At 44.0% G+C, this 13,041-nt stretch overlaps 1 protein-coding gene across 1 annotated transcript in view; it reads left to right on the forward strand.

The window, feature by feature from the left end:
• The window catches only part of sh2b2 (SH2B adaptor protein 2), a 20,323-nt gene extending 7,333 nt beyond the window's left edge, over window positions 1-12,990 (forward strand). The window contains exons 2-9 of the mRNA XM_020624527.1: window positions 1,633-2,572; window positions 5,903-6,004; window positions 6,249-6,340; window positions 6,722-6,822; window positions 6,909-7,070; window positions 7,170-7,372; window positions 8,604-8,778; window positions 11,895-12,990. Coding sequence (XP_020480183.1) covers window positions 1,664-2,572; window positions 5,903-6,004; window positions 6,249-6,340; window positions 6,722-6,822; window positions 6,909-7,070; window positions 7,170-7,372; window positions 8,604-8,778; window positions 11,895-12,223 — 2,073 coding nt within the window. The 5' untranslated portion in view covers window positions 1,633-1,663 and the 3' untranslated portion in view covers window positions 12,224-12,990. The remainder of the gene's footprint in view (window positions 1-1,632; window positions 2,573-5,902; window positions 6,005-6,248; window positions 6,341-6,721; window positions 6,823-6,908; window positions 7,071-7,169; window positions 7,373-8,603; window positions 8,779-11,894) is intronic.
• The last annotated feature ends 51 nt before the right edge of the window (window positions 12,991-13,041 follow it).

Genomic DNA, 13,041 nt, shown 5'->3' on the forward strand with positions numbered 1-13,041 from the left:
CTCTTGGTTGTTGCTGCTGACACAGTGGTGGTATGTGTTAGATCCTCATCGCAGACCAAAGTGTGAAGAGTTTTATCAATGGTGTGATGTGGTTTGGCAGCGCTTGGACCAGAGAGGGAGGTAGCGCTGAGGACTGAGTCATACAACCACACAAATGTTGGGGAGGAGAAGAATATAAAGATGAGATGAGCAACTGTGGTCTTCAGAAACACTCAGAAAAACAAGAAATGAAATAGATGGAACATAAAAAGGAACCATACGCTGAGTTCTGCACTGATGTAACACACTTTTTTGTCAGAGAAATGCTGGAGACCCTAGCTTTCTGGATCATTTCTTTCTGATGTGTTGTCACATTGAGTGCACTGATAAGTTGTTTTCAAACCTTTAGTGCATACAGGATGTTGCTTGTGCTTGTTGTCACCAGGGCTGTAACTATTATTATTATTATTGTTATTATTAGATTATGCCCTTTCAAGGAAATCCTTAAACTACCACGTAAGTTTTATTTTGTTAGAAAAAAAAGTCTCGAGTGAGAGTTTGTAAGATGTTTATAAACCAAATTGTTTCTGCATAGAAGTACTAGAACATACTTAAACCTCATTTTTTGAGCATTAGGTCACATCTAAGGTGATAGTTCACCGTTGTAACATTGTAGATAAGTCAGAAAAAGAGGAAAAGCATGTCATGGGCTCTTTAAAGAAAATATACTTGGTCACCACCAATATAGCTTTAGGAAATCCGACTGTAAACCCTTGTCTGTTACATATTTGATAGAACAACCTACAGGGCTGATACTGTATATAACGAATTTGATATAAATGAAGAGTTTGCTGTTTTTTGGATTTTTTTCTGAAGCATTCGATATAGTAAACCACTATATTCGGCTGCAAAAGCTACAGAGGGTACGCGTAGCTGAAAGTACCCTCTGATGGTTCTCCAGCTGTCTACATGGTCAAAGCCAGTTCGTCTCCTACCAAGGAATTAACTCAGCTCCTCTTAATATTAAATCTGGTGTCCCACAGGGTTCAATTTTGGGGCCAATGGTGTTTATAATTTATGTTTGTAGACTCACATTTAAAATTTTATGTGCAGATGAAACATTTTTTTGTGTGTCATACAAACCTAACTGACTGAACTGCAGTCTTGGATAACCAACAAAATCACATATCAAAATGGCTTAATATAAGGAAAACGTTGAATCAGTGTTGAGAAAACTCAATTTATTATTATTTACTCAGAGAACAAATCTATAAACATTAATGTAGATTATATGCTTTTGGAGAGTTACTTTGAGATGATTTTTATATATAATGATTAGAAGTCGCATGTTAATATGATTTGCTGCAAAACAGCAAAAACCATAGGTATCTTTTGCTTTGTGATTGAAGACTTGGATCTTCAAGCTGTAAAAAAAAAACCCCAGAACACTAAACTAATGAATAAGGTGTAGAACAAACTGATACATTAAATAATGTAGAAGGTGTTATGAATAATACAGTATGTTACAGTAATCACATCAGCCTGTTCCACAACAGTTGCATGTTTGATCCAAAGCCAGGGGGTGCACAAAAGCATGTTGTTATTTTTTTGTTGCACCCATAATAACAATCTGCTCCTCTCCCTCCTCTGCAGCCTCTCCTCGGTGGGTTGGCATGGCTCAGTGATGAACGGAGCGGTGGTGCCCGGTAGCCCGGAGCTCTCCTCCTCGTGCCCACTGCCTGACTGGCGAGAGTTCTGTGAGCTCCATGCTCGAGCCTCCGCTGCAGACTTTGCTGACAAGTTTCAGCGCTTCCTGTTGGAGAACCCATGTTACGACTCGCCTGGTGCTGATGCCAGCTTCTCACAGCACTTTGCCCACCATTTCCTGGAGTGCTTCTCTGCAGCACTGACCCAGGCCCGGGAGAACCAGGCGTCATCACCTGGGGAGAACGGCTCCAACATGGTGCCCAAGTACAGCATCGTTCCTTTCCTAGGAATCCAGGGCTGCCCGCTGTCTTACAGTCAGGACCTCTACCAGAGGCGCAAGGATGCCGGGGCTTCAAGTGAATCCCTGGACAGTATGGACAGTGGTGGAGGAGGGATAGACGGAGGAGGCGGTGGCACCGCCACTGCCTCCCGATGCCCTCAGCCAACCCACAAGGTGTCTGCTCTGGGACAGTCCCGCAGCTCAGAGGACGTTTCAGTCAGTCACCCAAAGGCTCGCTTCAAAAAGGGCTTCTCCCTGAGGAACATGAGTTTGTGTGTGGTGGACGGGGTAAAGGAGATGTGGCACCGACGGGCTTCCCCTGAACCTGATGCACCCTCTGGTGCAAGGAAGGCTAACGGGGGAGGAGGAGGGGAGGTTGCAGGGGCAGAGAAGTGGTCCCAAAAGCTGCGGCTTCCCAGGGGTTCCCAGGGCCACAAGGCTGAGCTGCTGGAAATCCAAAGGGAGGGAGCACTGCGGTACATGGTGGCTGATGACACAAACTGCATGGGCGCTGCACAGTGGCAGAAGTGTCGCCTGCTGCTGAGGAAGACAAAGAGGGAGGAAGGAGGGGAGAGGTTCCTGCTGGAGTTCTACGTACCACCCAAGGTACACAACACACACACATAGACATAGAGGACATTTAGAAAGAGGAACACATTGCTGAGATGATTAGTCGGCAGGTTAGTTTAAGGCCACAACTAATGATTAACCAGCCATTTGTCATTATGGGTTATTGAGTGTGGATTGATGGGGGAAAAAAATCATCCATTTTAAATTAAATTTACAAGAAAAAATGAGCAAAAAAGTGAAAGGGTCTGAACACTTGGTGAAGCCATGGTAAATATAGTGAGGAGGTAATTTTGTCCACCAACTGTTTAAGACATGAATCATTAGTCACAGCCCTTTATGCATTCAGCCCTTCCAGAATTCAGTGACAGCATTGAAGTCAAACTATGCACGCTTCCCATTTGTCTGCTGTATATGGGATTTGCAGATCATTGCCACTGACCTTAAGAAGACTGTGAAACCTTGCAGCTGAGTGTGTGTAAATCTGCCTCTGTCCTTTGAACATGGCTAGTGGGAATGTGGGGACAAGGATGCAGAGAGGGGGACGGGTTAAGGACAGGTGGGAGGCAGGCATGGGAAGGAGGTAAAGGAGCTGGTACACAGAACTGGAGAGGGAGGGAGCTCTTAAATTGATCTCTGTAAGGGATTTCAAAGTTTTCCTTTCATGCAGAAAAAAAGATTGGTTTCTTGTCTTTGGCAAACTGACTGCAATGACAAACTGAAAACAGGAACTGAAATAGTTTTGAGTCACTCAGAAACTGCCAAACTCAGTGAGATCCGCTTGGTGAAAATGTGAAATGAAACTCAGTAATTGTGCTTCGGTAGTTTCCTCTATTAGGTTCTATTAATGTCCACACATGGGAAAATTATTATCAGCCATGAACCAGGCTGAGGTTAAGAGAGGCCAGCAGTTACAGCCTTGAAGACACATTAACTAAGCACACACATCTCGGCAGTTTTATCACTGCCATCCCAGGTCTTGCAAATCATAACAGTGCAGAGTCAACAGTGTTGGAAAAGTAACCCGACTCATAAAATATCACTCCTGCCTGCTCCTGGCTGACCGACTCTGGCTCCGTCCCTGTCAGGGCCATCAATCTGCCAGCTGCTCCGTGTGGCACACACAGCACACTGCAGCACGCGGACTGCCTGCATTATGACACAGCAGTGGGCTCTGGGACGACCCACTCCCCATTCACACCAACCAACCTAACATGCAGTAACTACACAGTAACAGTAGTTGTAACACATCAGAAGAATTGTTTATCCTATCAGAGAAACACCTTAAAGTAAATATGTTAATTCCCCCGCCATGTAAAAGCTATTGGCTTGTTTTTGCTGTGTTTTTCTTATCTTTCTTATTCAAATTAAAGTCCGTTACTGCGAGTGTTTCAGCAGACCTGACTGTTACATGTGTTATTTTATTAAGGTTTTTGTTGGGGCATGTTAAGTTGGTCGTGGAGAGGTGGACAGGAAACGGGGGACACCTGTGACAAATGTTGGTGGTCGGACTTGAATTGCTGTCATTGCGCACGCAATGTGCTGCCCAGGGTACGTGGTGCGTTGTGCCGTAACCGCTCGGCTATGTGGCGCCCATGTTACATGTACTTAAAGGAAAAGAAAGTTTCAAATATTGCAGCTGTGGCTCAGGAAGTAGAACAGATCATCTTGTAACCGGAGGGTTGGCAGATCAATTCCCTGCTTTTCCAGTCCACATGTTGAAGTGTCCTTGAGCAAGACACTGAACTCCCAGTTGCTCCCAGTGATATCACTGGTATGTGTGGGTAAATGGGAAATAGTGTAAAGCACTTTGAGTTCGCTTCCATGTGCACAAAGGCCCTATATAAGGCCATTTACCTGAGAAATGCCATTTTTCTCCTTAGAGATACTCTTTCATACTCTTGCAGTATTCACTGTGAATGCTAAATGCACGTCATGAGCCAACAGGACAATGTTTTGCGTCTGACCCCATATGTACAGTAGAAACACAGGGTTCCACAACAACCAAACTGTGGTTACTTTTTGAGCAACTGAGACATTTTATATATTTATTGCTTCTACATTTAGTTTTGTTTAAGACAATTTTAAGTCAGCCATTTTCAGCTCCAAAAGCCCAGTGTACTCGATCTGTCCAGGGCCAGACAGGGAGAGAGACAGCTGGCAACTAGCAGGTGAACATAGGGGAGCATAATTCATCAGATGGACACAAGTTACACTTTTGTCAACACAATTGTAATTAGGCCAAATTCACCACAACAAATGAACACTATCTCCAAACATGGACTCCATGCTAGTAGCAGAAAGTGAGAAAAATGATTTTTGTCATTTGGGTGCAACAATCCTTTACCCTGACACTGGGCTTGAGCTGATCACAGTATAGAGGTAAGAGAGGAAATGATCAGATTGTTTAATACAGGAAGTGGTTTTGACATCTGATCCAGAGAAAGGCACTGTGGGTGTGGACGGCAGCCAGCTTCACCGGCAGATGAAGATGAGAACAGTGTTCCTCCAGACAGACCAGCTGATAAGCCTCTGGCAGACACACTAGTCTGTCAGTCTGCTTCTCGCTCTGCCTCTCCTGACACACACAGAAGGAAGCTCACTGTGTCAGACACACTCGCTGCATCTGTTAAGATTGTTGTCTGGATCAAACTCTGAAGAGGGAAAACTGAGGCCAGGCTGTTTCCTGTGATCACTCTCTTTTAAAGTCTCCCTGTTTCAGGTGTGTTTCTCTGTCAGCAAGAATAATCACTGACAAATGCAGTAAGAGGCTAAAAGTAATTGTTAGTTGCAGCCATGAAATGGAACTGTGGAGTCATTTTTGCAAACTCGGCCCTATGTGTTTAATATTTTTCTTTCAATATTTGAATGACTTATTTAATCTCAGGAAACAGGAGGGCTGTAGTTCATTGCTGCTAATGCTGCACCAATAATTTTAACTGAAAATTTCCCCTTAAGGAGAACTTTAAGGGCTTGGAGAAACTCAGTGCTTTTCAGATTAAAACATCAGGTAGCACATTCTTTTACTGTCTACGTTTACTGTCTACCATCAGCAAAAGCAGGGGTCGCCAGCCTTTTCCCCACGTGATTGTTTCACATGAAGTCTACTGTTCTTTCAACCTCTCATCACAGGATGCTTGTTTATGATGTATGAGCAGCTTGAACCAAGAGTCACCCTTTTAGATTATTTAAATGATTCATTTTTACAAGTTAGAGTATATTAAGAAAACTAAACACACCATGGTGTAGCAGAGTCAATCTATTTTTGGCTCCTACCCTAGTAATAAACTTGTGCCCCCTTCATCTCAGCAGTATGGGTGTTGACATCACAGTTTAATTATTACGAGTTTTTATGTGTGTGTGTTCTAGTCCTCAAAGCCCAAAGTAGGCATCCCTCTGTCAGCCATTGTGGAGGTGAGGACAACCATGCCACTGGAGATGCCTGACAAGGACAACACATTTGTTCTTAAGGTAGGAGGTGCACAAACGTACAGCTCCATTTACACAGCTGCATCCACATTTGTTGAAATGTTTTATGGGAACATTTTCGCAAAAATGACGTGGAAAATGGAGCTTGGAAAAAAAACGGGTTGTTGGAAAATTAGCCATCCTCTGCCCTTGCTGAGTTTACACTGGGTTTGCCCTGTTCTGTACCTTGGTGTGGTGCTTTGAACAGAACTCAGTGTGTGATCGCAGTGTTTGGCTGCTTCTGCAGGTGGAAAACGGGGGAGAGTACATCCTGGAAACCATCGACTCGCTGCAGAAAAACTCGTGGGTTGCTGACATCCAGGACTGCATAGACCCCGGGTAAACCACCACATAAATATTTGCTGTTGGCTGAACATAGAGAGAGGAGAGGGGCAGAGGGATGGACGTGGGGGGAAAGGGTGGATGGGAAGGGGGAAGGAGGGGTAACACACACATACATTAATCACTAAATTAATGGAGTTTTTGACAGGTTGCTTGAGCACAAACATGGGTGAGCTTGCAACACTGACATTCCTCCTCAGTTTCCTGGGTTAGTGAATGTTAGTGCAGCTCAGCACGTAAACAGAAGGACTGTTTGTGTCCACGCTTGTAGGAGGAGGACATGGGTCAAGTTGTGTGTTAGGACTCTGATGTTTGTTTGCACGTGTGTGCATGTGTACATGTTCTTGTGGTTCCTCTGACCTACCTGCTTGTGTACAGTGACAGCGGTGATGACATTGAGCTGGCGTCGTGTCCTCATGGTCAGGCCTCCAAAGACTGCTCCATGGTGGCCTCTTGCAGCTGTGAGCTGCTGTCTGAGGGTGAGGAAAGGCCTTTCTTGGTGCATTGCAAAGCATTCTGATATTTTGATCCAGGAGAATGAGTTAATATATGAACACATGTTTAGGAGTATATCGTGCTCCAGAGAGGTCGTGTCCTACAGCAGCAGAGCATTACAGTGCCCCCTCAGTCCGTTGCAGGGAACCCCCCTTCACACAGCACCCATCCCACATGCCTTTGGAGCGCTTTCTCCAGTCCCCAGATCCCCAAGGCTCAAACTCTTCTGCAGGTAATAGCACATACATTTCCTTTCCCCTTTCCAGATAATCAGCATCCAAGCAAAATGTTACAGGTTTTAGGACATGGATTTCTGTGGGATTCTGCTTAGGTGGCCCCGAAGGAGCGAAAGACTCAGATGGCGATGCCAGTCTAGCGGGTTACCCATGGTTCCATGGTACACTGTCTCGCGTGCGTGCAGCTCAGCTGGTGCTTGCAGGAGGAGCCAGGAGCCACGGGCTGTTTGTGATTCGTCAGAGCGAGACGCGGCCTGGCGAATACGTCCTCACCTTCAACTTCCAGGGCAAAGCCAAGGTGAGACAATTAAGAGAGAAGAGAGACAGAATTATGTTAAATTAACTCAGAGAAAGGTATGTTGGTGTGTTGTATATGAGGGGTGCAACTAGAACTACAGTTGTCTTACTTGTTGATGTATTGTAAAAAATAGTAATAGAATTGACGAGTTTAAACATAAATATAAAAGTATGTGTCAATCAAGATATATGCAAAAACAGGCTTAATGATTAACCAGATGGAACATTGTGGGTGTGGTGTATGAATGTTAATACTCTGTAATAATTCTTTAATATATTACTTGTGTGGTGTAGAAGATAAGTATTTAAGAATGTAATTATGTACGAATGTTAACACTCTGTTATAATTCTTTAGTATATTACTTGTGTGGTGTAGAAGAGAATTATCTATGTAGAGATACTGCTTGCAAACCAATGATGGTAAGATGATGTCATGGGGTAGGACTGGATAAGTCTGACTTCTTCCTTCCTACTCCATTCAAGCATGTACTAGGTATTGTTACATTTTTTTCTTTATATATTTAGTTTCTGAAATGTGTATTTTTTCTGACCAACAGTTATAAAAAAATCCCAATGTCTTGAACCTAAAGTGAAATAAAAACAGAGGATGTTCTGGCAAGAGCTAAATCGCAACCTGAAAATCTTTTGCTTGATTAAAGACCTAGGACAATTAATCAGTCATCAAAATTGTCCTTGATGAATTTTGTGTAAGTAATACATGAACTTGCTTCTACACTAGAAAACATTCATCTCTCCTCCCAGATGCAGTCTTGCTCTGCAATTGTGTTCAGTTTGTTCTCTTGACATCTTGAGATGCAGCTTCTGCAGGCCACAGCAGACCAAATTGTTCAGGCCCTGGAAAAGATGCAGTAATGTCATCGTTTTGTGTCCTCTTATGTAACATGATCCTTGCACATCGCATCCTGCCAGCCGGCAGCACTGAGGAAGCGCCAGCTGCCGCCTCTTCCTCTGGTGTCAACCTTGGCATTCTTGCTGCTCTGCTGTCAGCAAGACGCCTCTCGGATAATGTCCTGACCTCTGTCGTGGTCTGTCTGTTTCAGATGTTCATGGTGTCTCACGTTGCAGTTCTCTCTCTTTCTGTGTTTTCTTTTTCTTTATCTCCTTTGCTTCTCTTTTAACATTTTTTTTCTTCATTCCTTTGAATCACAAACTTTTTTCTCCCCTGTCACTTTTTTCTGCCTCCCCCACACACCCTTCCTTCTCTCTCTCAGCATTTGCGTTTGTCAGTGAATGAGAACGGCCAGTGCCACGTCCACCACTTGTGGTTTCACACCGTGTCAGACATGCTGAGACACTTCCACACCCACCCAATCCCCCTTGAATCCGGAGGCTCAGCTGACATCACGTTACGCTCCTATGTACAAGTGCAGCGAAGCTCCACAGCAGGTACATAACTCTCAAACTTAAACTACTCACAGACACCCTTCAAATCTGTTGATCTAACTGGAAACTTATAGATGTTGATGTCTCTAATCAGGCACCTGTACCAGACTCAAAGGCCTACTACTAGATACCTTCTTAGATGCTAATATGATGCTTAATTTGTGCTTTATTAATAGCAGTTGTGCTGAAGAAGTCAAACCATTCAGAGTTAAGGGTCTTGCACGCACACAGTTTTTTAAAGTATTGTTGCTGATTAGACGTCTGCCCAGCTTGTTGAGTACTGCTGTGTAGGAAATTACCTGAGGTTGCAAAGTCTATAAAGTCTCTATACACCAACATAGCCCTGACCAGAGGTATAGTTCGAGCTATTTAATGAAAACATTTGTGTGGATGTACTTTAGAAGCCTTTAGTGCCTTTAAAAACACAGCGTGTGAACTGTAAGACAGGCCAGTTTCATTGAAGACATTATGATGTCACAGTATGACATGCACAAGTATGAGCCATCGTTTGTGTTGTTAGTAATCCCTGTGCTTTCCCGGTATAACAAGTCAAGCTGTCTGCTGTGAGTAAGGTCTGGTCACTTTCCTTATTAAACCTTCATGTGTTTCCAGTGTGGTTTCTGTTAGTATAGCGCATTTGATACTGGATTTTAAGGCCAATATTGATATTTAAGAGTTTAGAAGGGAATTTGACTCTAGTACAAAAAATAAAAAAGAGCAAAAAAGAAAAAGTGGTCAAACAATAAATAGGAATGTGCATTAGGAAAATACAAATAAAGTACTTATATATATGGACACAGTTTTTCAGATAGTTATATGCAAAGGTATATTGACAAGGTATTGCAGTGAGGGTTGTTGTTCTGTTATACAGTCATGGGTTAAGTGTTCATCATAAGCGACGGCCCAGGGGAAGAAACTGTCCTTGTTTATAGTTGTTTTAGCGTACAGTGACCTGTAGTGCTGTCCAGAGGGGAGGAGTTCAAACAGTTCATGTCCAAGATGTGAAGGGTCTGCAGGAACCTTCTCTGCCCTCCTTCTGACCCATAAGGTGTACAGGTCCTCCATGGAGGGCAGGCTGGCTGATTCTTTCTGCAGTCCTGACTGTTCACTGGAGTCTGTTCCTGTCCTGTTTGGTTGCTGAGCCAACAGTGATGGATGAGCCGACAACAGACTCGATGATTCCTCTATAGAAATGTATCAGCAGCTCCTGGGGCAGGTTGAACTTCCTGAGCTGGTGCAGGAAGTACATCCTCTGCTGTGCCTTCTTGGTGATGGTGCTGATGTTGGGCGTCAACTTCAGGTCCTGGGAGATGGTGGAGCCAGGAACTTGTAGGACTTTACTGCTGATACAGTGCTGCTGAGTATGGTGAGAGGGGGTAGGGTGGGGGGGCTCCTCCCGAAATCCACTGTCATCTCCACTGTTTTAAGCGTGTTCAGCTCTAGGTTGTTGTGACCACACCACAGGACTGGCTGTTCAACCTCCCTTCTGTAGGTCGACTCGTCACCATCTTGGATGAAACCGACAATGACAATCTGTGTCATCTGTGAACTTGAGGAGTTTAACAGAGGGGTCCTCTGAAGTGCAGTCGTTTGTGTAGAGGGAGAACAGTAGTGAGGAGAGCACAATTTTGACATAAACACAAAGAACAAACAAACATCTTTTTTGAATGGGATATTTTGCACCTGAAAAAGAAGCTTGTGCTCTTTGGTGGACAAACTAAGTGACCCAACTTTGTTTTTGTAATTTCTTGTTATTTATCAGCCAAATTATACACAGACACAATATACTGGCAGTAAGCTAATATCAGCAGTTATATTGGTCTGCCTCTCTTCATTACATTGCTTTCAAGTTAAAGCAAGACTGTAATATCTGAAAGAGGGATTTATACTGTACATTCTTCCTCTAAAAAATGAAAAGTTGAATTCATAAATAAAATACACACTACATATTGTACTGGGGTTTTGCTGTAGCAGCAACGTTAATGTATGTTATTAATGGGAAACTCATTATAAATTTCCTGAAATCATAAAATTTAAATAAGGAATGGGCCAAGAGTTTTGCCGCTAAAGTCTTACATTGCTCTGGTTGCTAAAGTCTATGAAGCCACCTTGTGGTGGCTAATTTTAGCTAATATTGCAAACTTATATAAGTTAGTCACTGCTGTGTAACTGACTCTTCTCTATGTAGCTATGCTATAGATAATGTTTTATTTCAGTTGCCCCCATTTAGTTGCTTAAATCACCCTAAAAATGCTCATATTTAGCATGTTTGAGCTTTTGACTTGGACCTTAGACTGTGGAAATAATTTGGAGGTGGTTTCAAAAGAATAGGTGTCTTGGTTTGACCCAGATCACTGGCAATCAGAAACTTACAGAAAGTCAGATGGAATGATGAATAGCAGAGTATTGTACTTGTATATAGAAGAAGCAGAGCTAACATTCATTGACACCCCCGCCCACCAAATCCTTCATGCCCACACTGCTCTTGCCCTGCACCGTCCTGGCATGTCATGAATGGCCTCCTGTACAGGAGAGTGAGGGGGTGATTATACTGCAGGAACTTTGCATGCAGGCCGAGACTCCGGCCCCAACCCACCCCAGTGGTCACAAAGAGGCTCTCTGTCTCACCAAATGCTGAACCTACGCACACTCATGAAGTTAGTTGCACACAGACTGAGGGTTTGATTTAGGATGTAAAAGGATTTACTGATACCGTGGTCAGGCTTGTCTTTGGCACCAGTGTTGTTGTTGGTGTTATTGCCCCCCAAGAGAAAAGATAATAAAGGAGCCCCAAACCAACAAACTATTATCAGCAGCTAAGATTAATTTAAATGATTAATATTAATGTTCTTCCTTTTAGATTTTTTAAGGATGTTTTCAGGCCTCGTTACTCTGCTCCCTGTCAGCAGGTTTGGTTCCCTGACATAAAACAGCTCTTGTTCAACCACTTGTTCTTGTTCATTCACAAATTTTGACCAGTTTCTTGACTACCATTTTTAGCTCAGGTTTTAGAAAAGATGGTGGCAGTGGGGGACAGGGGAGGTTTGCACTCTGAGTGCTGTCTAGTTGTAATGTGTCTTTTTAATAAAATTATTTCTGTCGTCTTCCCACTTTCACAGATGTGACCGTGCCTCCAGTCGTTACCCCACCCAGAGATGCAGGCTGCAGGACAGATGCAGCCCAGCCAGCTCTTCACCCTCCTGGGATCACAGTGCCTGCAGGACCCCCTCCTGATGCTCCGCTCTCCTCAAGCACCTCCTCCTCGCCCACTGCTCTCCCCTCCCTCTCCCGCAGCGACCCAGGTATTGGAGGAGGAGGAGGGTTACAGAGCCGGAGTAACAGTTCTGAACGCCTGCTGGAGGCCTCTAGTGGTGCATCTGAGGACTACCACGATGCTGATGGGACTCGCAGGGCTCGGGCTGTGGAGAACCAGTACTCTTTCTACTAAATGACCCAGGGCAGCGTTCAGTGATGTATTTTCTGGATTAATTGGATGAGATGTTGAAAGTTGGAGGTGACATGGGACACTCTGTTGATGGTGAAAACGGTCCAAATTACTGAATTATGTTTTGGGGTTTTTTTTCAAGGCAATTTCCTGTTTCTCTTATTTGAGAAGGGAGATCATGTGGATCAAGTACAAAAGGAGAGGCTGAAGCTGGAGATTAGACCTAGATGTAGAAAGCGCGATTTGTGGGTTTTTTCTCTATAATAATAATAATAATAGCACGGTCTAGAGTCTGGACCTTACTTTGTAAAGTGTCGTAAGCTAACTTTTGCTGTGATTTGGCGCTATACAAATAAAACTGAATTGAATTGAAGAGGAGTGTGGGTGTAGAAAGAGAAAGTCATCCAGTGGAGTCATATGGCTTTGATTTGCCTCTTCCTGTTCACCCATACTCGCAGTTCCCTGGGAGCAGAGCCTGTGTCACCATCCCGCTGAAGGACAGAGAGTTTAAAATGACCCTGAAGAAACAGTCTCTCCCTCGGAGCTGCCCCAAGCTCCTGAGAGCATCCTGTTAATGTTTGTAAAGCTGCTTTTGAATCTGTCCGGATATGCTCATTGTCCCTGAGGAGGTTCCATACAGAGTCCTGCACTGGGTCTGTGCTCTACACTAACATCAGTACAGCAATCATGGCAGTGTTATTCATCCATCCATCCATTTTCCTCCGCTTATCCGGAACCGGGTCGCGGGGGCAGCAGTCTAAGCAAAGATGCCCAGACTTCCCTCTCTCCAGACACTTCCTCCAGCTCCTCCGGGGGAATGC

This window comes from Monopterus albus, unplaced genomic scaffold (assembly GCF_001952655.1).
Source record: "Monopterus albus unplaced genomic scaffold, M_albus_1.0 scaffold328.1, whole genome shotgun sequence".
Taxonomy (NCBI): Eukaryota; Metazoa; Chordata; class Actinopteri; order Synbranchiformes; family Synbranchidae; genus Monopterus; species Monopterus albus.